Source organism: Zosterops lateralis (genome assembly GCF_965231275.1).
Source record: "Zosterops lateralis genome assembly, chromosome: Z".
Lineage (NCBI taxonomy): Eukaryota > Metazoa > Chordata > Aves > Passeriformes > Zosteropidae > Zosterops > Zosterops lateralis.
Window position 1 is genome coordinate 76830701 of NC_139800.1, and position 24279 is coordinate 76854979.

Sequence of the window (24279 nt, forward strand, 5' to 3'; positions counted from 1 at the left end):
AGAGGCAGGGAGGGAAAGACAGAAAGGCAGCCCTATCAAAAAACAAGATCTTTGTCACATATGGAGCTTCCAGAGGGGTCTTCCAGCTGGGCAACTGGCATTGTCCTTTGGGAAACAAGCGTTTAATGACATCCCATGTGCCTTGCTGCAAAACTTCTGAAAAACTTCCCCCAAATTGGTCGCAACACTCAAAATAATGTGTACCCCACAGAGCAAGAAATAGAGACAGAACTAAAATAGCAGCACTAATGAGCGAAGTAAATATCAGTGCAGAGCTGTAAAAGCAGTGAGGAAATTCCCCTAAAGAATGTTTTGTTCCGCTTTAGTGATGCTAAATACGACGGTTTATCTTCACAGTCTCTCTTATGCCATGAGGCCGCTGTGAGCTATGCAGGGAGGAACACACCTAGGCATTTTTTGGACGCTGTTTCATCCCTGGAGGCACAAAAAAAAAAAAAAAAAATCAAACAAATCTCTGAGGCTGAGAAAGAGAGGTGGTAGAAATTGAGTCTTCTCTTCCAGTTTGAGCAGCTGAGTGGGCAACGACACAGCACTGTCCAGTGGGGAGTGATCTTAAGAACCAGCCAGTTCTACACCACACCATGGGCAGGGATACCTTCCATTACACCAGGTTGCTCCAACCCTCATCCAACCTGGCCTTGAAAACTTCGAGGTATGGGGCAGCCAGAGTTTCTCTGGAAACCCTGTACCAGGGCCTCACCACCCTCAAAGGGAACAATTTCTTCCCAATGTCCCAACTAACCCTCTCCTCTGGCAGTGGGAGGCCATTCCCCCTGTCCTGTTGTATCACACCCTTGTCTAAAGTGCCTCTCCAGATCTGTCCAATATTCTTTCCTGCAGAACATCTCATGAAGCAAATGGCTTTTCATGGTAGTTATAGCTGTATATTGAGCAAACAGGGTAAGCGTTATCAAACCACTCCTTTTTAATTTTCTTCTTATTGATTTCAAAATTTGCCTAAAAAAAGGTTTCAATTACAAGACAACATTTTTATATTTCACACTTGGTAATTTTCATAGAGCTGTATAATTGGAGGTAAGCAGAATCTGGAGTTAATGAAATAGATTTCTGCATTGTTCTTAAAGTCCCCAGCTAATGACCATTTACAGTGTGATGAGAAAGAGCTCTTTGTCATCTACTCCAAACTCAGCCCCCACCCCTGCAGAATCAGAGTGAATGCAAATAAAGAAAGAGAAATTACACCAAAATACCTAAGGAGAGGAGAAAAACAATCTCATGTGGTAATTATTCTCAAAGGAATGCAAGAACTGAAAACACCCCGACCTGTTGCTGTGTGTAGCAGGACCAGTAAGTGTGACTCACACCCTGCTCACCCTGAATCTACCATCACCTTGTAGGCCCTTTGTGGAATGAATTCTGTGGAGAAATTCAATGTGTTCTGTGCACACGTTAGTCCCATGCTCATGTGTGGGGTATGGGGGAGCAACTGATTTGGGCACTCTGAAAACTGTTGCTGCCACACCAGACATTATTCAATGCCCAGTGGATTTAAATAGTACCCATTAAGCATTTCCAGGGGAAGAAAATGCTTTTTTTTAATTGCACGGCAATGTATGAGAAGCTAATAACTTTAGAATGGGTGAGAGAAATGCTGCAGAAGCAAAAAGGGGGAGTTAATTCCTGACATGAAAAGGCAAGAAACCTCCCCAACCTGTTAAAGTAAAATCACTGATAAAACACAAAAAAATAGTTTAGGTGGTTTTTTTTTTTTTTTTTTTTTTTTTTTAAAGTTGGGTAACAGATATTTTCTGACCTTGATGGTAGGCAGAGCAGTGCCCTGGCGAGCAGTTTCATGCAACAGAACAGCCTGATGGACGAACAGCCTGATGGACAAACAGCAGATTTCAACAGGAGTGGGAGAAGACCAGCAAGGAGAAGGAATCTGGCCTAGACTGTGAGTATCCTGGAAGAATGCAAAACAGAAAAAATGGTCCCCAGAAACATGCTGGTGCTGGGCAGAGGTGGTGTTGCTGTGGAAGAGGTTTCCAGGCAGGCACTGACCAGTACTGTGACTATTGTGTCCAGTTCTGAGCCCCTGAGTGTAGGAAGGACATGCAGGGGCTGGGGCACGTCCAGAGGAGGGCAACAAGGCTGGTGAAGGGCCTGGAACACAAGTCCTGTGAAGAATGACTGACAAAGCTGGAGCTGTTTAGCCTGGAAAAAAGGGGGCTCAGGGCAGACCTCATCACCCTCTATAACTCCCTGAAAGGTGGTTATAGCCAGGTGGGGATCAGGCTCTTCTCCCAGACAACCACTGACAGAATGAGAGGACACAGCCTCAAGCTGTGCCAGGGAAAGGTCAGGTTGGATATCAGGAAAAAATTCTTCACTGACTGAGCACTGGAATGGGCTGCCCAGGGAGGTGGTAGAGTCACCATCCCTGGAGGTGTTTAAAAAAAGACTGGATGTGCCACTTGGTGCCATGGTTTAGTTGATGAGGAGGTGTTAGGTCATAGGTTGGACTTGATGATCTCAAAGGTCTTTTCCAACCTGCCTCATTCTGTGATTCTGTGACCAGACATTGTGCAAATGGTGATGCAATTCACAGGACCTGTCCCACTGTCGTGATCTGGCCATTTCCCCTTTGTCAGAGACCATTCTATTTGGGCCTGAGGATGATGTACTGATGGAAAGCGTGAGCATCAGAACCTCTATGCATGTCCACCCGTCATTTGCTCCTTCCTGGCATGTGAGTGAGCCCAGCTGCAGGTGCTGTGTGGGAAATCCCCTGGCTGCCCCTGTGAGCTGCTCTGCCACAGCCCTGCACGACGTGTTGCTGATGTCACACATCCCTTCCCAGGCATCCCTGCACCCTCCTTCTGGTCCTGGTCCCCAGATACATGATCCCACACTATCCCTTCCAGCCACATGCCCTTTCCAGCAGGATCTGTGCTCATGGGCCAGCTCAGGGAGCTATCACACATGAAAATCTAGCAAAATGCTGTTAGGAAGTTTTTGCTGCACCAGTCCCTTATCAGAAAACCCATTTTAGAGATGAATCTGGCACCCCAGGGTGTACACCCCCCTCATGCAGCCCAAACCCTCCCCAGACTGTGTGTCTAGTGGGCCTTCTGCTCGGGGCTGTTATGAATGAGAAACTTCCTGGGCAGTAGCAGTGCAGCCTGGGGGGTTGAAAATGTACAAAATTTTTCATCCCTCTTTCATGTACGTCTTCTTTGAATATCTGCTGTGGACATCTAGCAGTGGATGCACAAAGGCCCTGCTGACTAGCATGGTTAAATGCATGTTTACACATCCTTGCATCATCAGGCATGTTTCCTAAAACCACGGATGGAAGCCTTTCTTTAAGCCACTAAAAGATGATGGTTAAAACACCTATCTAAAGTAGCTGATATGAGGTTTGTGGTAAATTCTCAAATGGAAATTTGAAAACTCTTTGGAAGCAAAATATGTTAGGATGAAAAATCCTTTGGCAGCTGGGATTTAGGGCGGCATCTATTTGTGTGGGTGGCAGCATGTCAACGAAGAGATGTGCTTACTTAACAATCAACCTCTGGTTAACTAAGGATGATCAGGAGAATATTGTACTGTGTTTCCGTAGGCATTAAACACCTGATCTGGAAAGATTCTAGACCATGTTGGACTCTGACGCTACCCAGTTTCTGATCTTCTCCATTTAATTTATTAGAATTAATTATGTGTTTAGAGACTGTGACCCACCATCCTTTTTTTACAATCAGTAGAGGAATATCAGTTTAATAACAGGAAACCTAATCTAGCAAAGGTAACAGCTAATACACTGAATGTGTCTGCTTTTGAGCTCTGAGAAAGCCTTAGATTTTTTAACATCCTGTCTTCTGCTTGTGCTTTCAGAACACTTTTACGTCTAGCAATGGGCTCACTTAATACACTATATTTTCTTCTTGGTAGGCAATTTTTGGAAGCAGACTATTCAGTGATTTAAATTTATATCTTCCAATCTACCTCTTCTCCCAGCAATTCTCAAAAGCAAAGGAATCAATTTGACCTTTTTCAATGTTTTAATAGCTGCAAACACAAAAGTTACAGCATGAGATGAACTTGAGGTGAAATTTTTGTTCTTAACTTTCTCAAGAGAGACTGGAAAAGCAAGCATTGTATAGTGAGGTCGGCTATTTCCAGCTAGAACCTCCATTAAAAAAAAAAAAAAACAACCAAAAACCGACGAATTCTTGATTTGTTTACTTTGCAGCACAGCCATAGTGGGCCCGTCCTCTTAAAATGTCCATGGGAGGATGCTTTTAGACTGTGGGAAGGGAGGCTTACAACCAAGGAAGCTGTTCTGCCGAGCACAGCGGCCCATAGCCAGAATCTCTGTTGTGCTCGATGCAGAAGAGAGGAGACAATCTGCCCCTTCAGGCACCTCACTTGCCAGGCACCCGGGGCCATCATCAAAGTCCGCGCATGTGACAAAGGGTGGACTCCAAGGGTGTTATTTCAGGAGGTCCTCGACCTACACCTGCGAAGATTCAATTCCTGCTCTGTGCTCTGCCCACACCTCTGCAGTCCCTAGGCTCTCCACGGCACCTTCCAACTAGCAAAGAGATCAGCGATTTGGCCCTTCTCCTCCCCTTCCCCTGGCCTGGCCGCTCTGTATCCGCAGACCCCAGGGAGCCTCAGGGTGCCTTTTCCCCCCACCGTGCATTCTGGTCACACAAGCAGTGCTCACTCCACTGCTGCCACTACATCCGAGCAAGCACGTTTCCTCCCGGGGAGCTGCCGGGGTGCCCCGAGGGCCGCGGGGCTCCAGTTCTCCTGCGGATGATGCTCTTCCACGGGTTTGAAGGAGCGGCCGCTATGCAGGGGCTGGGAAAGCCAGAGCTGGCCCGAATATCCTGCTGTGCCCCCGGGAGGCCAGGCCCGAGCTCTACCACGTTCCTGCAGTGATCTCAGAGGATACGGTGGGGCTTCTCACAGAGCTCTCAGGAAGAGTTAGAAGCCAGCACCAGGTGTGGCTTGGCCTGCCTTGGATCCTGGCTTATTTTCAGCTGTGTATGCAAGCATTTGACCCAGGCAGAAGGTTCTGCAAGGTTGACTTTTAAAACCATGTCTTTTTAACTATCAAAGTAACCACATTCGAGATCAGTGAAAGTGACTGAGAGAGGAGACTGAAGTGCTCATTGCAGCCCTGAGACCTCCCACACTAGGCTGATGAAATAGGTTTGGGCTATTCATTGCTGTGATAAACTAGGTTAGCCTTCTGCTTTGACACAGGTTTATATCCAAAACCAGGCAGTACGGCTGTGGACTAGAGGAAAAAAAAAGAAAAAAAGAAAAAAAAAAAAAAAAAAAAAAAAAAAAAAAAAAAAAAAAAAGTCCTAAGGGCCGGCAAGGGGAGCAGCCCTCCAAGTGCCAGACAGAAAAGCTCCGTGCAGGTCTTTTAGAAAAGCATTTCACCCAGCCGTGGTGCTGGCAGTGACTCTCTGCAGAATACACCAGAGAAGGACCCCTGGGAATACACCGACAAGGACGACCGGCAACTGGCAGCACATCTGAGACAGAAGTTACTGGTAGATGAGGGGAAAGAAAAACAGTTACGAATATTGGCTGAAAAAAGAGAAGTCTCTCAGCATTTCCTGCCCTCTCACACTCTCAAAAATAAAACCCGCTGCTTTTGTCAGCTGCGCCACCTCGGCTCTGGGTTCTCTCTGTAGTGACTAGACAGGACAGGGGGACGGAGTGCTGACAGGACGGTCAGCATCTCCCGTCGTTCATGTCTAGCTGCAAAATTATTGTCTGAGGGGGCAGTGCACTTCCTCCGTGTGGACCAGCTCCTCTCTCAAACCTCTTTTTCTCATGGCTTTCCGTGCACAGCTCTCTAAAGATCACTGAGGATATTAGAGTGTGCTCCCTAAGTGCTCTCAACTTTACAGCACTGCTCACCTAACACCTTTTAAATTGCTTCGGTCTAATTAGCATCCCCATCTCAGAGGTGACTTTTTCTCTGAGAGCACACTGGGCCAGGATCGCTGATAGATCGTCTCTACTTTGAATTTTAAACGACAGACATCGGAGGAAAAGGAGACGGTAGTGCTGCAGAGGAGCACCGGCTATTTCCAAAACAGTAACACCCTCCGCCGCATCTCTCCTCCTCCCTCCCCCGCTTCCCCCTAACGCTGCCAAACCGGACTGAATTGGTAGAATTTGTAGCAGCTCTCCTCCTCTCCCGTGTGTGGTGTCGATGTGTTTTACACAAATACGAGAAAATGCAGAAAACTGTAAAGGTGGTGAGGGTCTTTGGATGCTCCCTGCAACCCCCTCGAATACGGGGAGAGGAGACAGTCCCAGGAGCAGCGCAGGGTACCTGGGGAAGCGAGGCGCTCTGCTCCGGCCGCTCCAGGTGTGCTGGCTGACAGGTGTTAGGCCAAGCCCCTCGCAGTCTCGGGCGTTGTCTCAGGACGAGTGTGAGCGTTGTAGGGTGGGAGGACAACCCTTCACGTCCTAACGCTAGGCATCAGATATAAAAGGACAAAAGGTTGGCCCAGGTTCGTGATCTCCTCTCTTCAGCGAGGGCAGGCAAAACAATAACTGTCCTTGGAAAACTCCAAACCCAGATTTCTGCTGAGCCACGGGGTTTTTTTTTTTGGGTTTTTTTTTTTTTCTCTTCACTGCCGTTTTACCCTTTCATGTGCAGAAAGAACAGCATCGCTCCAAAGCGTGGTCCGGGACATGCCAAGGTCGGGGCCCTCGGCTGTGGCTGCGGCGTCGCGGTGATGTGACCCCGAGACCCCCTTCCCCGGGGATCCTGCCGTGGGCACGGCTCCGTGCCCCCTCAGACGCTGCTCCGGTGCTAGTGGAGGCATTTTCAAGGGACCGTCCTAGGGGGATGCTGGCTGCCCCCACCCCTGCCGGCTCTCCAGGCGCTGCGTGCAGACAGCAGCGGCTTCTTCCAGGCGTCCGTGCGGCGCCGGTTCTCGCACCGGGCCTGAAATCCCACCCCCGGTCCCGGCACCGCGGGGGTCGGTGCTAGGGAGCTCCGGGGTCCCGCAGCCGGGCTCCGGGGGTCACCGCGGGGCCAGCAGAGCGGCTCCCAGCCCTCCCCCGCTGGCGAGGGGCGAGGAGGCCCGCTCCCCGCCGGAGCCGCCGCCTTGTTTTCGTTAGCGCGGCAGCGGGGACGGCCGAGCGCGATGGGGGCCAGCCCCGCGGTGCCAGCACGGGGTACCCTGGCTGGGGACGGCTCCTTGTCCCCCACCCCGCCGTGCGGCGCACCCCGCAGAGCCGCTCAGCCCGCGGGCCCACGCGGGCCGGTGCTGGCCCGTCCCCGCAGCCACGGCCGCGCTGGCACACGCGTGGCGCCTGGCCTGCCCCGCCGCGGCCCCGCCGCCGCCTCCCCGTGGTCCCTCTCGGGCCGTGTCGGGCAGCGGGAGAGGAGGCGGGAGCCCCGCGGCCTGTTTTTAGGACAATAAAGTGTTTTTCGTTCCTTTCCCTGCGTGAGGTCAGAGGAGCGCTCCTGGCTGCTGGCGTTGCCGAGGCCGGCTCGGCCGTGAGAGGCGAGGGGAGCGCCTGAAGGGCCGACAGGGGACCCGGGGTCTGCCGCGCATTTGCGCCGCTCCTGTGGGGGCACCTCCCCCAGGGAAGAGCCCCCTGCCCCGGGGCGGCGGGAGGTCGCGTTTCAGGGCGAGCCGGCGGAAAGCTCCGGCGAGGCTATTTCTGTGTAAGAAAATGAGAGCGAAGAGAGGTTGGTGGGAAGGGAAGCAAAAGGGAGAGAGGCCACAGCCCGCCTTACTTTCGGAGCCGGGGGTCCTGTAGGGCCAGGAGCCCCGCGAGGCCGCCGCTCATCTTGGGATGCGGCTGCGTCCAAGGCTAAGGGATGGCCGGGAGGGAAAGATGGAGTTTGGAAACAGATTTGTGTCCACGCCAGGTCTCAGTGAGCGTGGTGGGGGTGGCGAGGCTCTGCCGGGCGAGGCAGCCGGGAGAAAGCCCCACCGTCGGCCTCGCGTCCCTGTACCCGCACATCCCCCGTCCGGGGCTCCCCGGGCCGCTCCGCTCTCGGGCAGCGCGGTGCCCCCCGCCCCCAAACCCGGCTGCCCCTTGCTCGGTGTCACGGCGCGCCGGCAGCCGTGGGGCGGAGGGGAAGCTCGGGCAGGGGAGCAGAGCAGAGCCCACCTGCGGCCGCGCCGGCGGATCGGTTCCGTGTCTCGGCGGGTGCCGTGGGAGGCGGGCTGCGGCCGGGAGTGTGCCCGGGTGCGTGGTGCAGGCGGGGACGGGCACGAGGAGCGGGACTGCCCGCCAGGCTTGGAGCCGAAATTTGTTTGGCCTTTGGGAAGGGGCTCTTAATTTCCGCTCCCTCCCCCCCGCCCCAGTCGTTTTGCTGAAAAAACCTGCTGAATAAACCAATAAACCTGGGAGCGGTCGAAGCCTCGTGATTTTTTTTTTTTCCCTTTCACTCTCCCCACCCTCCCCGCGGCCGTGGGTCTGCATCCACCACGTGAATGGGAGGCACGGGGACAGCCCGAGTGAAGCCCCCCCCGAGCCGGGAAAATCCTGCCCAGGCCCCCCGCGCCTCCGCTGGGCCGCTGTTCCCCGGTGCCCGCCGCAGTCCAGGGGCACGGAGGCAGGGAAAGGCAGGGCAGGGCAGGGCAGGCCCGGAGGGATGCGGGCGCGGGGGTCTCTCCGCTACCCCCAGGCGCCCGCAGACGGCTCCCTGTCCCGCCCCTGCGGCGCCCCGGTCCGGCGGGGAGCGCGGCCCCGGGGGCGGCAGCGTCACCCCCGGCCCGGGAAGGGGAAGTCGGTCTGCTGAAAAGTTGGTGACAGGTCGGGGCGGCGGAGGCAGAGCGGGCAGGTGCCGCCGCCGCTGCCGGGGCGGCGGAGCGCTCGGGGGGCGGCCGGCTGCGAGCAAACTTTGATTCCTGCTACAGAACATGTCAGAGTTTTTCCTGGGTTTTGGCTGCGTCTGGGGACATCTTGTGATGTTTTAGAGAACAGGACATGATCTCACATGGCGAGGAGCTCTTTAGTTTCTTAATCATTTCACGGTTCCTTCAGAGGCTTTTTTCCACCTAAAACGTTAGTTTCAGCTCAGTGATCAGCTGCAAAAGCTCGGCGGGGAGCGAAGAGTTGAATTATTCCAACCTGAGAGAGCCCCTTACAGAAAAAAAAAAAAAAAAAAGAAAAAAAAAGAAAAAAAAGAAAAAGAAAAAAAAGAAAAAAAAAAGAAAAAGAAAAAGAAAAAAAAAAGAAAAAGAAAAAGAAAGGAAAAAAGAGAAAATAAAGAAGGAGAAAAAAGAAGGAGAAAAAGAAAATAAAGAAGAAAAAAAGAGAAGAAAAGAAAAGACAGGAAAAGAGAAAGGAGAAAAATAAAAAACGGAAAGTACAAAAAAGAAGAAGAAAAAGAGGAAAGAACACAAAACAATAAAAAGAAAAGAAAAAAAAAAAAAAAAGGAGGGAAAAAGGAAGAGGTTGCAATACGACGTGGAAACTTTTTCTTGCCTCCGTTTACCGAAATCCTGAAGAGCCGAAATGGAGTTGGAGAAAACGTACGCGACGCCCCGAACCGGGCGCACAGGTAGGGCTCGGCTCGGCTCGGCTCGGGGAGCTCCGCGGTTCGGGGGCGCGCCGACGGCAGCGGGGACGCCAGGCAGACCCAGGCGGGGAGGGACCGGCTCCCCGAGGCCGTCGGGGCGGCCGAATGTCCTTTTGCTCCTCAGCTGGGGCCAGGTGGGGAACAGGAGAGTGGCCGGGAACTGGCGAGAGGCTGCGGGAGCCCCGTCCCCGCGGAGGCGGCCTGGCGGCTCGGTGGCGGAATGCAATTTCGCGGCGATCGATGGGGCCTTTTATTAGTTAAATCGCCTGAATAATCGTTTAATCGATAAAGCATTTCATGGCGCGGCGGAGGCGGCCAGGAGCGCGGGGTGGCCGCAGGGGCGGGAGCGCGGACAGCGCTGCCTGGGCCGGGCGGGATGAGGAGGACGGGCCGGGGGCCCGGCACAGGGAGCGCCACAGCCGCCTCTGGCCCCTGAGGAGAGCTGGGCCGAGGGGTCTGCACCTCAGTACCGGCTGAGCAAGAAGAAGAAGAAGGAGAACGGGGGCTCATGGTAGGAATGGAGGCCGGGCAGGATGTGAGTCGGCCCCGCTGGTCCGCTCTGAGCAGGACGGCGCTGCTGCCCGGGCCCGGCCTGCCCGCCATCCCCGACGGCAGCCCCGGGCCGAGGAGCCGAACGGCGGGAGGGGGCGGCCCGGCCACGGACCCCGGGTGGGCTGCGGAGCCGCGCAGGGACCGGCCCCCGCCCTTCCTCGGCCGGGCTGCGAGCCGGCTGACTCCTCGGTGACGGCCCGGCCGCGCCTCGGAGTTTCGACCTCAACGAAAACTCGGCCGGCGCCCGCCCGCCCGCCCCGAGCGCCGGCCCCGCGCTGCCGAGGGAGCGCCAGAGCACGGCCCCACAGCCGTCCAGACCTACAGAGCTCAGTGGGGCCGGAACGCCTCGCCCCAGGACAGCAGGCTAAGCTCTCCCGCACCCTCATCCCCGCCAAGATCCCCGTGGGAGGACACCGGGGCTGCGCGGCCCAGGGCCGGGACGTGGGTTGGGCGAGGCTCCGCCAGGCCGCCTCAGGGCTCCCGTGAGGCGAGGCCTGCTCGCCGCCTCAGGGCTCTCGGCCGGGGCAGCACCGCCTCGGGCGGGGCAGGACCCGAGGGCGCGGCAGCCTGAGGGGAAACCCCCGCCGCTTCTGCGCGCCAAGCCCCGGCGGGACCAGGGCGGGCAGCGCGAACAGGCGGAGAACCCCCCTCACGGCGGCCTCGGCCCGCGCCCCGCCGCGCCCGCACCCACGGCCCGTGCTCCCAGGGGCGCCGGGGACCCACGGTCCCGACACGCGCCGTCCGGGCGTCGGGGAGACCAACGGGGAGCCGCGTCGGGCGGCCGGATGACCCCCGGCCACAAGACGGGCCGTCGGGGGCGCTGCGGCCTCCGGCCCCGCCGGGGACCCACCCGCGCACTCGGTCACGAGTGGCTGCGCCCCCGGACCGACCCGCGGGGGCGGCGACCACGCCCCCCCCGCTCTTTATTGGCTCGCGGCCCGCCAATAGGCAGCGCGGCGTCTCGGCGGCCAATGCGGGACGGCGGCAAGTGAACTTTGCGATTGGCCGCGGCGCTGAGTGACGGGCCGGGCCCCGCCCCCGCCGCTGTCCGCCCGCGCGGTGCTGAAGCGCCGCCCGCCGCCCCCTCCGCGCGCGTTTGCGGGGCCCGCGCGGGGCCAATGCGGGGCGGGGCCGGTCCCGGGGCGGCCCCGACGGCCCCCCCGCCGCCCTCTGCCCGCGCCCCCCGCCCCCGCCGCCCGCCACAACCCCCGCCGCCCGCCGCCGGCCGGCAGCGCGCCGGGCGCACCGCCCGAGCCAGCCAGGCGCCGCCGCCCCGGCGGCCGACGGCGGGCGGAGGGGAGGAGGGACGGAGAGAGGAGGGGAGGGGGCGCCGCGGCCCCGGCGGACGGGCGGGCGGGCGGGCGGGCAGCGATGGTCGCGCCGCGCCGGCGCCCCAGGTCGGACGGCGGCCGCTGACGGGGCGGCCCGGTCCCGCGGGGCCGCGGCGAGCCCGGCCCCCATCCCGCTCCCCGCCCTCTCTCACACCTTCCCCCGCCGCTCCCCTCGCCCACCGCCGCCGCCCCGCCCGGCGCCGCGAGTTGCTGCCTGCCTGCCTGCCAGCCAGCCGGCGAGAGAGCCAGCCAGCGGCGCGGCGGGGGGCGGCACAGGCGGAGCGCGCCGCCGCCCCGGGACCGAGCCCCGCGGACGGGCCGCCCGCCCGCCCCGGCCGCCGCCGGCACCGCCAGCACAAAGAGCCGTCGGGCGGGCAGCGCCGGGCTCCGCGCCGCCGGACAGAGGCGCTCGCCCCTCTCCGCGCCCGGCGGCGCCTCGCAGCCCCGCGGTGGGTGCCGCGCACCGGCGGCTGCCCGAGGAGCGGCGGGGAACGGGGGCTCAGCCCGGGGCGGCCCCTCCGCCGCCCCCCGACGGAATCTCCGGAGGCTGCGAGCGGCGCGGGAGCCGCGTTCGGCCGGCGCTCTTGGATACCGCCGCCCCTCTAGAGGCAGGACTCTTCGCTTCTTGAGGGGTTTTGTTCCATTTTATTTTTTCACGCCTTTTTGATTATTTTTTACAATTTTTTTTCTTTTTCTCTTTTTTTAAAAATATTTTTTTCCTTTTTTGTGTTCGGTTTGGTTTTGATTTTTTTTTTAATTCTTGTTTTTGCCCTTTTTTTTTTTTTTTTTTTTTTTGGTTTTGTTTTTATGAGTTTGTCCGGGTTTTTTTTTATTTGTTTCTTCACTCCTGGTCCGTCTCCATCCTTTTTTCGCGGGCTCCCTCCCCCAAGCCCGAAACCCGAGCGCCGCCGGCGAATCCAGATCAGCTCGGCGAGATCTCCCGGTCCCCCCCCCGCCCCCCGGACCGCTCCGATGGAAATACACTGTAAGCACGACCCGTTCGCAGCGATGCACAGTAAGTGGCTGCCCTTCAACTTGTCTGAGCGGCCGCGACGGGCTCCGCGCGATCCTCTCCCTCCGCCGGCCGGGCCGGGTCTCCCACCGACGTTCTCCCCCCCGAACCCCCGGTGTGTGATGGGGACAGGCCGGGCAGAGGGGTCCTGCGAGAGAGAGCCGGTCCAGGGGGCTGTTTTCCCCTAGAGAAAGAGGCGATGTCGCTGTATGAGCGTTATCTGTACCGATGGATATTTATATTTAAACGCGTCTCTAGACGTGTGCACAGCCCCATCGGTACATGTGGACGCGCGTTTGCGCGCAGGGATGAATGCGTGGATGTTGCATGTATGTGCATGTGGTTGTTTTTTTTGGTACTAAATTAAATATCCGGGAAGGAAAAAAAAAAAAAAAAAAAAAAAAAAAAAAAAAAAAAAAAAAAAAAAGGGTTCTGAGGAACGGAAAAGTTTGCTGCACGATGTTATTTTCGCTTTTTTTTAACATTTTGAAATTCGTTACTTGTAAATAAAGGGGGGTGGGGAAAAAAACCAACCAAACAAAAAACCACAAAAAACAACAACAAAAAACCCCCACAAAAACCAAAAAAAAACCTCAAAAAAACCCAAACCAAAACAAAAAACATAACACCAAAAAAAAAAAAACCCAACTAAACCCCCTTAAACGGACGAACAAATAGAAGGTCCCCCCCCAAAAAAAACTCCAAACAAATTGAACTAATGCGAAAGATGAGGAGCGGGGCTTGGAGGGAAGATTTTTTTTTGCCTTTTTAAACCCCGAAGAATGGCGTGGAGCGGGCTGGAGTTAACAGGTCGTGCGCGGTGGGTTCGCCCCAGATTTGTTGTGCTTGAGAGGTCGGGGAAGACTTATCCATTAGCACAGTGTTATGTGAAATGACATCTTCTCTCACGGTGAGTTAAACGCTGCATTACGGCGAGAGATTGCCGGGGAATTTAAGGTAGAACTAATCTCATTTCCCGGCGCGCCGCAGCCTTTCGGCTCAAAGAAATTTGGTTTGCGAAAATAAAACCGCCGAGCTCGGGAACTGGAGATTCCCTTGTCCTCTCCGCGCTCCGCGTTCATCTGCCCGCTTCCCATCGCTCTTCCCGCCGCTCGATTCCTGGGCTGGTCCAGAGCTGGGACGGGCTCTGCCGCCCCCGAGAAAGCGGCAATGCAGCCTTCTCCCCCCCGCGTTTATTTCTCTGCCGGCATCGAACCAAATCATTTTATTTTTATTTTTTTTTTAATTTATTTTTCTTTCCAAAGGCGAACTTTAAGGTCGGGAAGCCCGCTGCGGGCGGTGCGGGGGCGGGGTGGGATGGGGGGGTGTGGGTGAGGAATCCCCGCCGCCGGAGCGCCCCTTGCCCCGGGCAGCCCACAGAGGACGGGCTCCCCAGGGCGGCGGGAGCAGCCGCGCCGCGTTTCCTGCCCTCATTCCCGGCTCTGGAAAAAAAATCGATACCGTCCTCACGAATTTTCGGGGCGAACAGAAGGAATAAAACCAGAACGGCGGTGGCTTTTTCTCCGGTCCCGGTCGCGGCCGGGAAACCTCCGGGGCCGTTTGCTGCCAAACCATCTCCGGACCCCAAGGCTGCTCGGGGTCCTGAGGGCGGGCGCGGTGTCGGGACCCCCGTGCGAGGAGGACGGGCAGCCGGGGGCAGCGGGAGGAGAGGGATGGCAGCACAGCCACGGGGAACGGGGGCCGGGGCTGTCCTGAGCGAGATTTCGGTCCCTCTGGCGCCGACACGGTCCCCACCGCTTCCCTGCCCCGCACGGGCAGAGCCACCAGCCGCCGCCGTCCAGGGCCGGGAGGACGATGGGGCGGGCTGGGCATAGTCGGAGCGGCCCCGACCCGCGCTGGAGGCTCCCCAGGACGGCCTCTCTTCGCCTCCACTCGCTCCCCGCCCGCGCTGACTGACCAGGGGCTGGTTAGGCCTGCGGACCCCTGATGGGGGCTCCCCTCTCCCGAAATAGCTCCCGAGTCTCTGCCCGGCCCCGCTCCCTGCAGACAGGGGCCCGGGGTGGGCCGGCTGCTCTATCCCCGCACGGAGCTCGATGCCCCCGCAGCTCCCGCAGCCCTCGGCCCGACGGGTCCCCCGGCGGCAGCTGCCCGGGAGCGCCACCCGGGCAGAGAGGCCCCGGTGGGCAGGAGCCGGGCTCGGCGCCGCTGCCGCTGCCCAGGGCTGTGGCAGGTTTGGAGAAAGGGACGGCCGTGGCCCCAGCCTTTGTTTCCGGCGCCTGGAGGGTCGATGCTCCCGGCCTGGGCAGGCCCGGTTCCCTCAGGCCTCCGGGGATTGGGGACAGGCTCCAGGGGTACAGTCAGTTCCTGCTTGGAGGAAGGCATGTCTTAATGGTGCCTTCTCTACCCTTTTCTTCCCGTTCTTTTCCTTTTTGTCTCTTTAAATTTTTCTCTAATTTCCTTCCTTCCTTCCTTCCTTCCTTCCTTCCTTCCTTCCTTCCTTCCTTCCTTCCTTCCTTCCTTCCTTCCTTCCTTCCTTCCTTCCTTCCTTCCTTCCTTCCTTCCTTCCTTCCTTCCTTCCTTCCTTCCTTCCTTCCTTCCTTCCTTCCTTCCTTCCTTCCTTCCTTCCTTCCTTCCTTCCTTCCTTCCTTCCTTCCTTCCTTCCTTCCTTCCTTCCTTCCTTCCTTCCTTCCTTCCTTCCCTCCTTCCCTCCTTCCCTCCTTCCCTCCTTCCCTCCTTCCCTCCTTCCCTCCTTCCCTCCTTCCCTCCTTCCCTCCTTCCCTCCTTCCCTCCTTCCCTCCTTCCCTCCTTCCCTCCTTCCCTCCTTCCCTCCTTCCCTCCTTCCCTCTCTCCTTCCCTCCCTCCTTCCTTCCCTCTTCTCCCTCTTCTTCCCTGCTTCTCCTCTTGCCCGACCACCACCACGGGCTCTTCCCGCTCAAACTGAACCTGCTGTGCTCGATTCCCTGCACTCCAAGCCCTGAGGAGCCCGAGGTCTCATTCCCCGCAGTCTCCCGGGCAGGTCCCGTTTGCCTCGGCCAGGGAGCTGTGTCACACCCAGCCCCGGCGTCCCGGGCACCGGGGCATCCATCCAGGCAGGGTCCCGGCTCCGGTGTCTGCTCCCGGCGCACGGGAGGGAAGCACTATCCCGCTCCCGGGCCGCTGGCAGAGTCTGCCTCTGGCACCGATGAAGGCAGAGCAGGCTCTTATCTGCTCGCCACGGCGTTTAACATCATGTATTTAATAGGGGCTCATTATGTGTCCTTACAACGTTAAAAGGGGTTTAAAGTTTGGCGGCAGTTTATCAATAGTGAAATAACCAGATTTTTTAAAAAGTAGCTCCGTATATTTTTTTTTAAACAGTGAGGCATTTGGCTTGCCAGCTTATTCAGTACAGTTCCAACCGTGCGCAGAGATTTTCTGTACTACTTTTGTTTGAGAATTGGCATCTGTACTATCTCTATGGCTTGTTTCTAGCTTCTCCACTCCACTGTAATATAAGTAAAGTAGTTGGATGAATAACAACGTAAGGGTTAATTATATTACCTTCTGGTACATGGGATTAATGTGTGTTCATGGGGTTTACACAGTTTCTCTGTTATTCCCCCAAGTGAGTCCTGTATCCCATCAGATATATGATTCACTTTGCTAAAGGTGAACAGTGAAAATCTGCTCGAAAAGGAGTCATATACTGGGCTTGCCCAAGTGTTCATGTTTTATTTGTGGGATCATAGTGTCTGGCAAGACTGTTATAAATTCTAGGAGCAGATTGCTTTTCCTTTTTTTTATTATTTTCCTTTTTCTTTTCTTTTCTTTTCTTTTCTTTTCTTTTCTTTCTTTCTTTCTTTCTTTCTTTCTTTCTTTCTTTCTTTCTTTCTTTCTTTCTTTCTTTCTTTCTTTCTTCTCTCTCTCTCTCTCTCTCTCTCTCTCTCTTTCTCTCTTTCTCTCTTTCTCTCTTTCTCTCTTTCTTTCTCTCTCTCTTTCTCTCCTTCTCTCCTTCTCTCCTTCCTTCTCTCCTTCCTTCTTTCCTTCTTTTTCTTTCCCTCTTCCCTTTCTTCTCTTCTTCTCTCCTTCCTTCTTTCCTCCTTTCTTTCCTTCCTTCTTTCCCTCTTTCTCTCTTTCCTTCTTTCCTTTCTTTCCTTTCTTCTTTCTCTCTCTCTCTGTCTCTCTCTCTCTCTCTGTCTCTGTCTCTCCCTCTGACTCTTTCTTTCCCTCTTTCCTTTCTCCTTCCTCCACTTGATTAATTCAAGGCGTCTTGGGAAGAACAGAACAAAACACAGCGCGTTTCATTTCAGGTGTCTTTTTTGTGCTTAGACAGAGGCAGTACGTGGGCTGAGCGATCGCCCAGCCTTATTTTCCGCTGGCTTCCCACCCAGCCAGAGGCTCTGAGAATCCTCCGCTCCACGGGACAGCGACAGGGCTGCCCTGGAGTTTGTGGCTGCGCTAAGGCGGCTCCGGGAGGAGCGGGAGGAGGGTGATCCGCCGCCGGGGTGCTGGACACAGCTGAGGGGTTTCTCGTGGCCCTTTTCCCCGAGGGGCCCCGATCTGCCTTCAGGCAGGGGGGTTCTCCCCTCCAGCAAGTGTCACTGCGGCAGAGAGGTCACCTCCCTGCTCCTCCTGGGGAAATCGGGCCGGTTCTGGGGAGGCGGTTCCCAGCGCTGGGGCTGGAGGTTCTGCCCTGCAGATATCTGAAAAACTCTCACACGGCTCTCCTCCTGTCCTCCTCCCCCTCCCCTGTGTGTTTCAGGACATGGAGGCGTGAATCAGCTGGGAGGCGTTTTTGTGAACGGCCGCCCTCTCCCAGATGTCGTTCGCCAAAGGATCGTGGAGCTCGCCCACCAAGGGGTCCGGCCGTGTGACATCTCCCGGCAGCTCCGCGTCAGCCACGGCTGTGTCAGCAAAATACTCGGCAGGTAAAAGGGGGATGGCAGATCCTTCCGTGTCTGTCAAGAGAAAAGTGTCGGTGCCGGTCCCAGAACTAGAGGCTGCAAACAAATAGGGACAGGCGACCAGTCCAGTGAGGGGAGAGACTTTCTTGAGGAGTCGTGGTTTTATGTGTCTGATGTGGAAAGAAAGAGCTAATGCCCGCAGGTCTTGTTAGCCCCTGTTACAGTTTGTTGTGAGTAATTCTAATGCAAAGTGCAGAATGCCATGAGTATTTGCTGTATGTGTAGTGTATGTCCTGCACTTGTCTGCTCTGAACAGGAAGGGAAATCTGGGAGTCACATTCAGCAAAATATAAAGAAAATAGAAGTTGTGGAAATTACCTGTTTAGCTTCCTAGGTAGAACTCTTTTTAAACAATATTATCATTACATATTTCATCAACACTGTGGTATGTGCATTCATGCCAGCTATTCTGCAACCTGTCCCACTGTTAAAATTTAAACATCTTTTTCCAGTCTTCTACTGGATTAAGAGATCACAGAACACCATAAGTAACTACTAACCTTCCTGAAGATATTTTGGCTACTTTGTGAGTAGGTCTCTGTTCAGCCAGGAGCTGCTCCAAACATTATGGCAACAAGGATTTTAAATTCTGAATTAATATTATTTCCTGATTGCCTTTTAAAATTTGGTGTAGACTCAGGTAAAAAAAAACAAAACATGCTCACTTTTTCCCTTTTTTGATTTCTTAATCGTCTGTGCAAACCTAAACCTAATTTGTGTAAATTACTGTTTTCAAATGGTTTCGAACTGCAGTTATTCTTGCAGATTTGGGCAACCCATATTAAGGGAATTTTTTTTTTTACAAAGTGGTTTTTTTTATCATCTGGAAAAGTTAATTACTGACTTGTTTGTTAAGATTTCACAGTTAATTTAATAGTTCACAATTTTACTATTTTAATTTTAATTTTTTCCCCAATTCCTAACAAACATGCTTTCCTGGACACAGCATAGCTGCAAAGATGATCAAGGCTTTTTTTTTTCTTTTTTCTTTTTTTTTTTTTTTTTTTGTAGTATCACACAGGGGATGTGTTGCTCAATCAGTGGCCATATGAGCGTCCACATTTGTCAGGATCACAGGCCCCTGGTTTTGCAGTTCTTGTCACTGTTTTCTGCACAACCAGCTCACTTCTACTTGCCCAAACTCACGAGCAGCACCTCCACATCCCTACTCATTTCAGAGCCGCATTGTGCAGGCTGCACTCACCGCTCCTGCTTCACCTCTCATGCCTTCCTCTCAGAAATATGCCTTCCCTGCAGCCTACAGGCACTTCTCCTGCTGGAGTTTTGGGAAGACAAATGCCTTGAGCTAGTGTAGAGAGAGAGGAAAACTTTCCATGTGGTTTATACTGCCCATCACGGGCTGTTTCACTCAGTTACGGCTCCACATGTGCAGCTAGCACAGGCTCCTGCTCCCTGCCTGGCTGGCGTGGTTTGGCTGGTGATGCTCACTGGAATTTCATTGGAATTGCCACCAATTCCCATCAGGACCAACACACAGCTTGGAAACAGGAGATTTATTTACCCACTAGGCAAAAGTCTGATGGTTTTACTTTTGGCAGTTTAGGTCTGCTGTTAGGTATGTTTGCACTACTGAGCTCAGAGTGAGGTTGTAGAACTCTGTCATTAAAGTTGTCAACAATAAATTGGAATTTCATAGCTCATTATTTTCCTAACTAATTACAGTGGGTAAAATGTCTCTGTAATTGCATCCTTGTGTGTATATGTTTTCTCGTATGTGTGCATGTGTGTGAAAATTGGGAATCCTTATGATAAATCCTTCAATTCAGAATTTTGTTATCAGAATTTTTCAGTACTAGACGCAGCTTTAAAAAAACATCCAGAGACAGGGAATCAGTTGTTGCAGGGCAAGTGAAGCTCTTAAGCCTCAGAGGAGGGTGCTGTTGTGGTGCCCACCCTACAGCTGCCTTTGAAACTCTGTAGCAAAAGCCCCCGACCTGATGCACATGGAATAATCCCGGCAGAAGTCATCTTTGCCATTAAAATGGAGATGGGAGTCAGGGATGCTGGAGGCATGCAGCCTGCAGGCCTTGTGACTTTGCCCACACTCATTCCCAGGGTGGAGCGAAGGGGATGTCCATGACAGTGCAGGGTGAGAACTGTTCCCATCGTGATGATCTCTCCCCACATCCAGTGAAGGAGATGTGGGCCCAATCCTGCACCTCCCTTCCAGGGCGAGCCTTCCTGTGGGCTGGGTTTGGGGCCACGAGAGCAGGCAGGTGGGCAGAGGTTAGAGAGTGTGGGAGTAGAGGTCTTGCTGCTCTGAAGGCACCAGAGCTTTTTCCCCTGGTGAGCTCATTGCAGTATTGTGATGGCAAGGGCCCTCCCTGGCTTTCCTACTGTGGTGATCAGCCTTGGGAAAGCAGGGGCTGGTCTGTACAGGCACGGCATCCCGTACTGTTGGGAATGCTCCTCTTGGCCAGGCTGTCCTGGACTGCAGGGCACTGTTGCAAAAAAACGCTAAGAAATGTTTGTGAACTCCAGCATTTTTACTAGATCTAAGAAAATTGTGACTCGTTGTCTGGTAGCATTTGTAGTGTTGTCTGGTAGCATTTGTAGTATTGTCTGGCTGCGTCCTACATCCTCAAAGTGGTGCCAGCAACCTCAGGCTCAAGGCTTTGAGGCTAGAGGTGCAAGATTTTAGGAGGTTTTTGGGCCATTGTTTTGTCGTGTCCTCACAGAAGCGTGAGAGGAACTAAATTTTTCCCCTCTGCCCTAAATGCTCACAGCATTTAGGGGCAGCAGGAGGATTAATCCATCTCTAACACTCAACACTTGCCACTACTGATGTTTCTTAAATAGCTTACGGGGACTGGTAGGCCCAAGTCAACATTTGCACACAGGGTATCTGAGAACATGTATGAGCAATTTGGTTATCAGTCTCTTTAAAGGTATTTTAGGCCCTGCACAGAGAGCTCTCCCAGAAACACTGAGAAATCTGATTTGACAATTGCATGTTTCAGTGAGGCAGACTTTAGCTGTGCAGACTGTGCTCTGCTCAGGCTCTAAAGGTGGGGGATTTTTTTTTTTTTTTTTGTATAATAGCTATGTCAGATAGTTGCATGGAAAATATATTAATAAACAGTGTTATCTTTCTCCTTGGGAGTTTTTTCTGAGCTAGAAATGTGGGGACAGAACAGGGAGTGGTTGTGATTGAGCCGCTGCAAGCACAGCTCGGTGGGCACCTGGCTGAGAGGCTGATGGGAGTTGGGGTCTGCTCTGTATGAAAGGGGTATGCAGGATTAGGGCAGTTGGGATGGTAGCTGGAGGGAGGCACGGGGTATATTTTTTATCTGGTCATGTGAAAATTCACAAGATACAAAGAAGTCCAGGGCTGTGAGAGAGCCTCCTGTGTGGAGCGCCGTGACTGCAGCATGCAGGAATACAGTCTCGTTCTCGGTCTCCATTCTGACCCTCAGCAAGTAAGATGAGACTTCCTGCTCCTAGAAGAATGTCCAAGACTGTATTAAAGGGGGGGACTTGCAGGGCTCAGGGATCTCAGCTGCCATGTGTTACGGCAAAGCCACCAAAAGCAGCTGATAGTGTGTGATGTACATGTGAAGAAATCAGTCAGACTTATTTTGGTTTAGGGATCTCATTCTCCACCTTTCCTGGAGGCATGGCATCAGCAGAGCTGCTGCTGGTGGTGAAGATGCTGCACCCGAGGAAGTGCTGGTCACAGAAACTGATCCCTGCCTCATATGGGCCCCTCTGGAGCATGAGCAGCTCCCTCTCACTCAAATTTTGTTATTGAAACTACTGAAAACATAATGATGCAAATATTGTGTTTTTAAAAATATTAACTATTGAAACAATAATATGCATATTAAAATCGTAAAACAGGGAAAAGATATTCTGGTGTATTTATTCCAGAGGTGCAAATAAAATACAATACCTAGCCTTCATTTCACTTTGAATCATAACAAGCTGTAGATATTAATGACAGCATTTCTGTAAAAGCAGTAATTTGCCACAGAAGAGTCCACTGCAAAAAGTGGTCTTTGGTGTGATTTGTTTCTATTATTGCTAGTACTGCTGATTAATAACACACATTTTCAGTTAATTTTGGATCTCAGCATGCCCTTTAATCTTGCGTTGTTTCTTTTGTCTTGCTATTACAGAAAAATATATATTGTATCCTGAGGCCCAATTCCAATTACTATAAGTTAATCTATTAGGTGATAAAGAACCACACAGGCAGAAAATGTGTATGTGAAAGTGAAGATGTATCTCAGGATTTGCTGGGGTTTGGTTACCTTGAAATGATGTTCTCTATAAATCTCAGAGCATGTTCTCTGTCTGTGTGTGATAACCAGAGCTTTGTTTTGGATGTTGTCCCAGGTATTACGAAACCGGGAGTATTAAGCCTGGAGTGATTGGAGGATCAAAACCAAAGGTCGCCACACCCAAAGTCGTTGAAAAAATTGCAGAGTACAAACGCCAAAATCCCACCATGTTTGCCTGGGAGATCAGGGACAGACTCCTTGCTGAGCGAGTGTGTGACAACGACACTGTGCCCAGTGTCAGCTCCATTAACAGGTAAAGCTCGCTGTGGTTCTGGGGCGGGATGTTCCACGGAAGCGCCATCACCATATCTTTGTCTTTTAGTAGGACTGGGTGTTCAGGGATGTTTGTAAGAAAAGTAGCTTCACCTGTTTCAGTAGGGTGCTGAGGTCTGGGGAGCAGCTCTGGGCTTTCCTCAGTGGCTGAAGCACCATGGATAATGAGGGTTTCCTAGGAGTGGGCAGGTTTTTCTGCCAGCCTTTGCTTCTTTTCCATCCTTTCCCCTGTCTGAGTAGGAGGACCTTTCTGGGAATGACCCTCTATGTTTGCTATGAACAAAGCTCCTGCTCTGCTCTGTGGGGTGGGGGTCCAGTGGGACATGCTTTGCCTAGGGGGGAAGCTCAGATGGCCATTGAGTAGGGTGGCAGTCGTCTGGGAAAGAAAGACCCAAGCCATGGGTCTGAGGTACCATTTTGTCACCTGGTACCTGATTGGTGTTGCTGACATTGGCACAGGCCTGTGTTTAGCATGAATATCAATGGGGGAATTTGGTTGGTAGTGTCTGAGGGCCTCTGCTGCCTGTTTTTTACATTAGGGAACCTAAGTAGCCTTTTGTAAAAATGCAGGGGAATCTCATTTGGAGACTCAGTCCCATGTTTGGGTGTTTTGTTACGGCTTTGCCAGTCAGGTCAGGGCTCACAGAAGGCCCAGTTAGGGGCTCTAATCTACTGCCTTGTCTATTTCACTTTCTGTGCCTGTGGTTTCCTTCTGGGTTAAATGATGTATACGGCTGGAAAAACCCAGCAAAATACTAGGTGACATCTCCAGCCTTGCCAGAACAACAGTAAGAGAAGAATACTTGAACAGCAGAGCTTTTGGGCACCCATGGCCCTGGCAAGCAGGGTTCATTAATTTTTACTCCGTTCCAGGCTTCCTTCTTACCACGCTGGTGAGATGATTTTCACTTGTGCAACTGCATGCAAATTCTTTGAATGCGGCTCGCTATAAAATGTCTCATTTGCGTCCAGACGCGAAATAAATTGATGCAATATTCTTTTATTGGCTATCCCGATCTGATTTGCATTCATGGAGTTGCCGCTTGAGTAGCCGGAGTGGCTTCCCCAGCGTTAGAGGAGAGCACAGTCTCTGCCTTGATGGACTAAACGTCGAGTCATATGTTTGTGGAATTAAAAGAAAAAATGGGTCAGTTCACATGTAGCCTTTGCTGCTTGAGAACCCCTGACTTGGAGGCTCCAGAGCAGCGTGCAGTAACTCCATGGACACGGTGTCTTCAGCTTAAGGAGGGTTTCAGAAATGTTACAGACACCAGGAAAACCAAAGGAAAATATCAAATGCCTAAGGAAAAGCTCTACTTCTTCTAATGCCAACGGGTCATGTGAGAAGTGTGGCTGTTATGAGCAGTCCTTGTGTTGGAGAACTTCATATGTCCTCCAAAAAATACCAAAAAAGGCAATCACAGCTTTAGGTAAAAGGAAGATTTAAGCAGCTTCCAGTCATATTTTGAGCTGGTTTCCATGTTCCTCTTGCTGCGTTCTTGTATGTTTCCTGACTCATAATGCCCACACCCCTCGTGCCCTTGTATCAGAAACCCAGGTCATGATCTGTCACCAAGGTTTTTGGCTATAAATCTAATTCTTTCTCATCTGCTTGTAACTCTGGCTAAGATCTTCTTTTCTCAAAAGATCTTCTTTTTGCATTTTAAGAAATGTATACAATCTGTTTGAGCCAATCTGTTTACCCAGAGAATTGTTTTTGCCAGTTTAGGGGCTCACCGTGAAAACCCAAACTGAACAATCATGTGACAAAGAACCTGGAATTCACATCAAAACAGTTGGCTTTAATGCTAAATCCTACAGTTCCAGCAGTCTGTGGGGTTTATGCTCGTATTTAACATTGAGTGTATACTTTGGTGCTTTGCTGGTGGGAAAGGATGCTGATCCCTGCCCACAATATTCTTGCTCACCATTGAGGGGCAAATCAAGGGATGCCTGGTCAGCACAAACTGGAGCCTAGATCTTGCTGAGTGGTTCCTGTCCCACTGCAGTTGCCATTTCTGCACAGGGTCAGACAGAGACAGGGCTCTGGTTCTCTGTTGCTGTCCCTGCAGTGCAGGGGGTGTTCTCCAGGCTCTGTTGTTCCTTCCCAACAACAGCTGATGCTGTTCCTGTGGAACACTGTGTTTTATGGGGATGGACTGCACCCAGATCATCCCTACTACTGAGGGAGCCTTTTAGCAGAAAAGTTTGAGCTGCTGCCTCCATGTAAGAGTGAATAATAATAATTATTATTAATTAATAACATTAATTTTAATAATAGGCCACTCTTCAATAGCAGAAGCAAGTCTGTGTGATTAAGACTTAATTAATCATTGTG

The 24279-nt window shown here is 53.2% G+C and overlaps 1 protein-coding gene across 3 annotated transcripts in view; it reads left to right on the forward strand.

The window, feature by feature from the left end:
• Nucleotides 1-8185: 8185 nt before the first annotated feature.
• The window catches only part of PAX5 (paired box 5), a 130902-nt gene continuing 114808 nt past the window's right edge, over nucleotides 8186-24279 (forward strand). For 2 of the 3 annotated variants that reach the window (XM_083883898.1, XM_083883897.1), the window contains exons 1-3: nucleotides 8186-9547; nucleotides 17163-17328; nucleotides 21724-21921. In XM_083883898.1, coding sequence (XP_083740024.1) covers nucleotides 9502-9547; nucleotides 17163-17328; nucleotides 21724-21921 — 410 coding nt within the window. In that variant the 5' untranslated portion in view covers nucleotides 8186-9501. Of the gene's footprint in view, nucleotides 9548-11643; nucleotides 12464-17162; nucleotides 17329-21723; nucleotides 21922-24279 lie in introns of those variants that run through there. The other variant, XM_083883896.1, reaches the window with a different exon arrangement.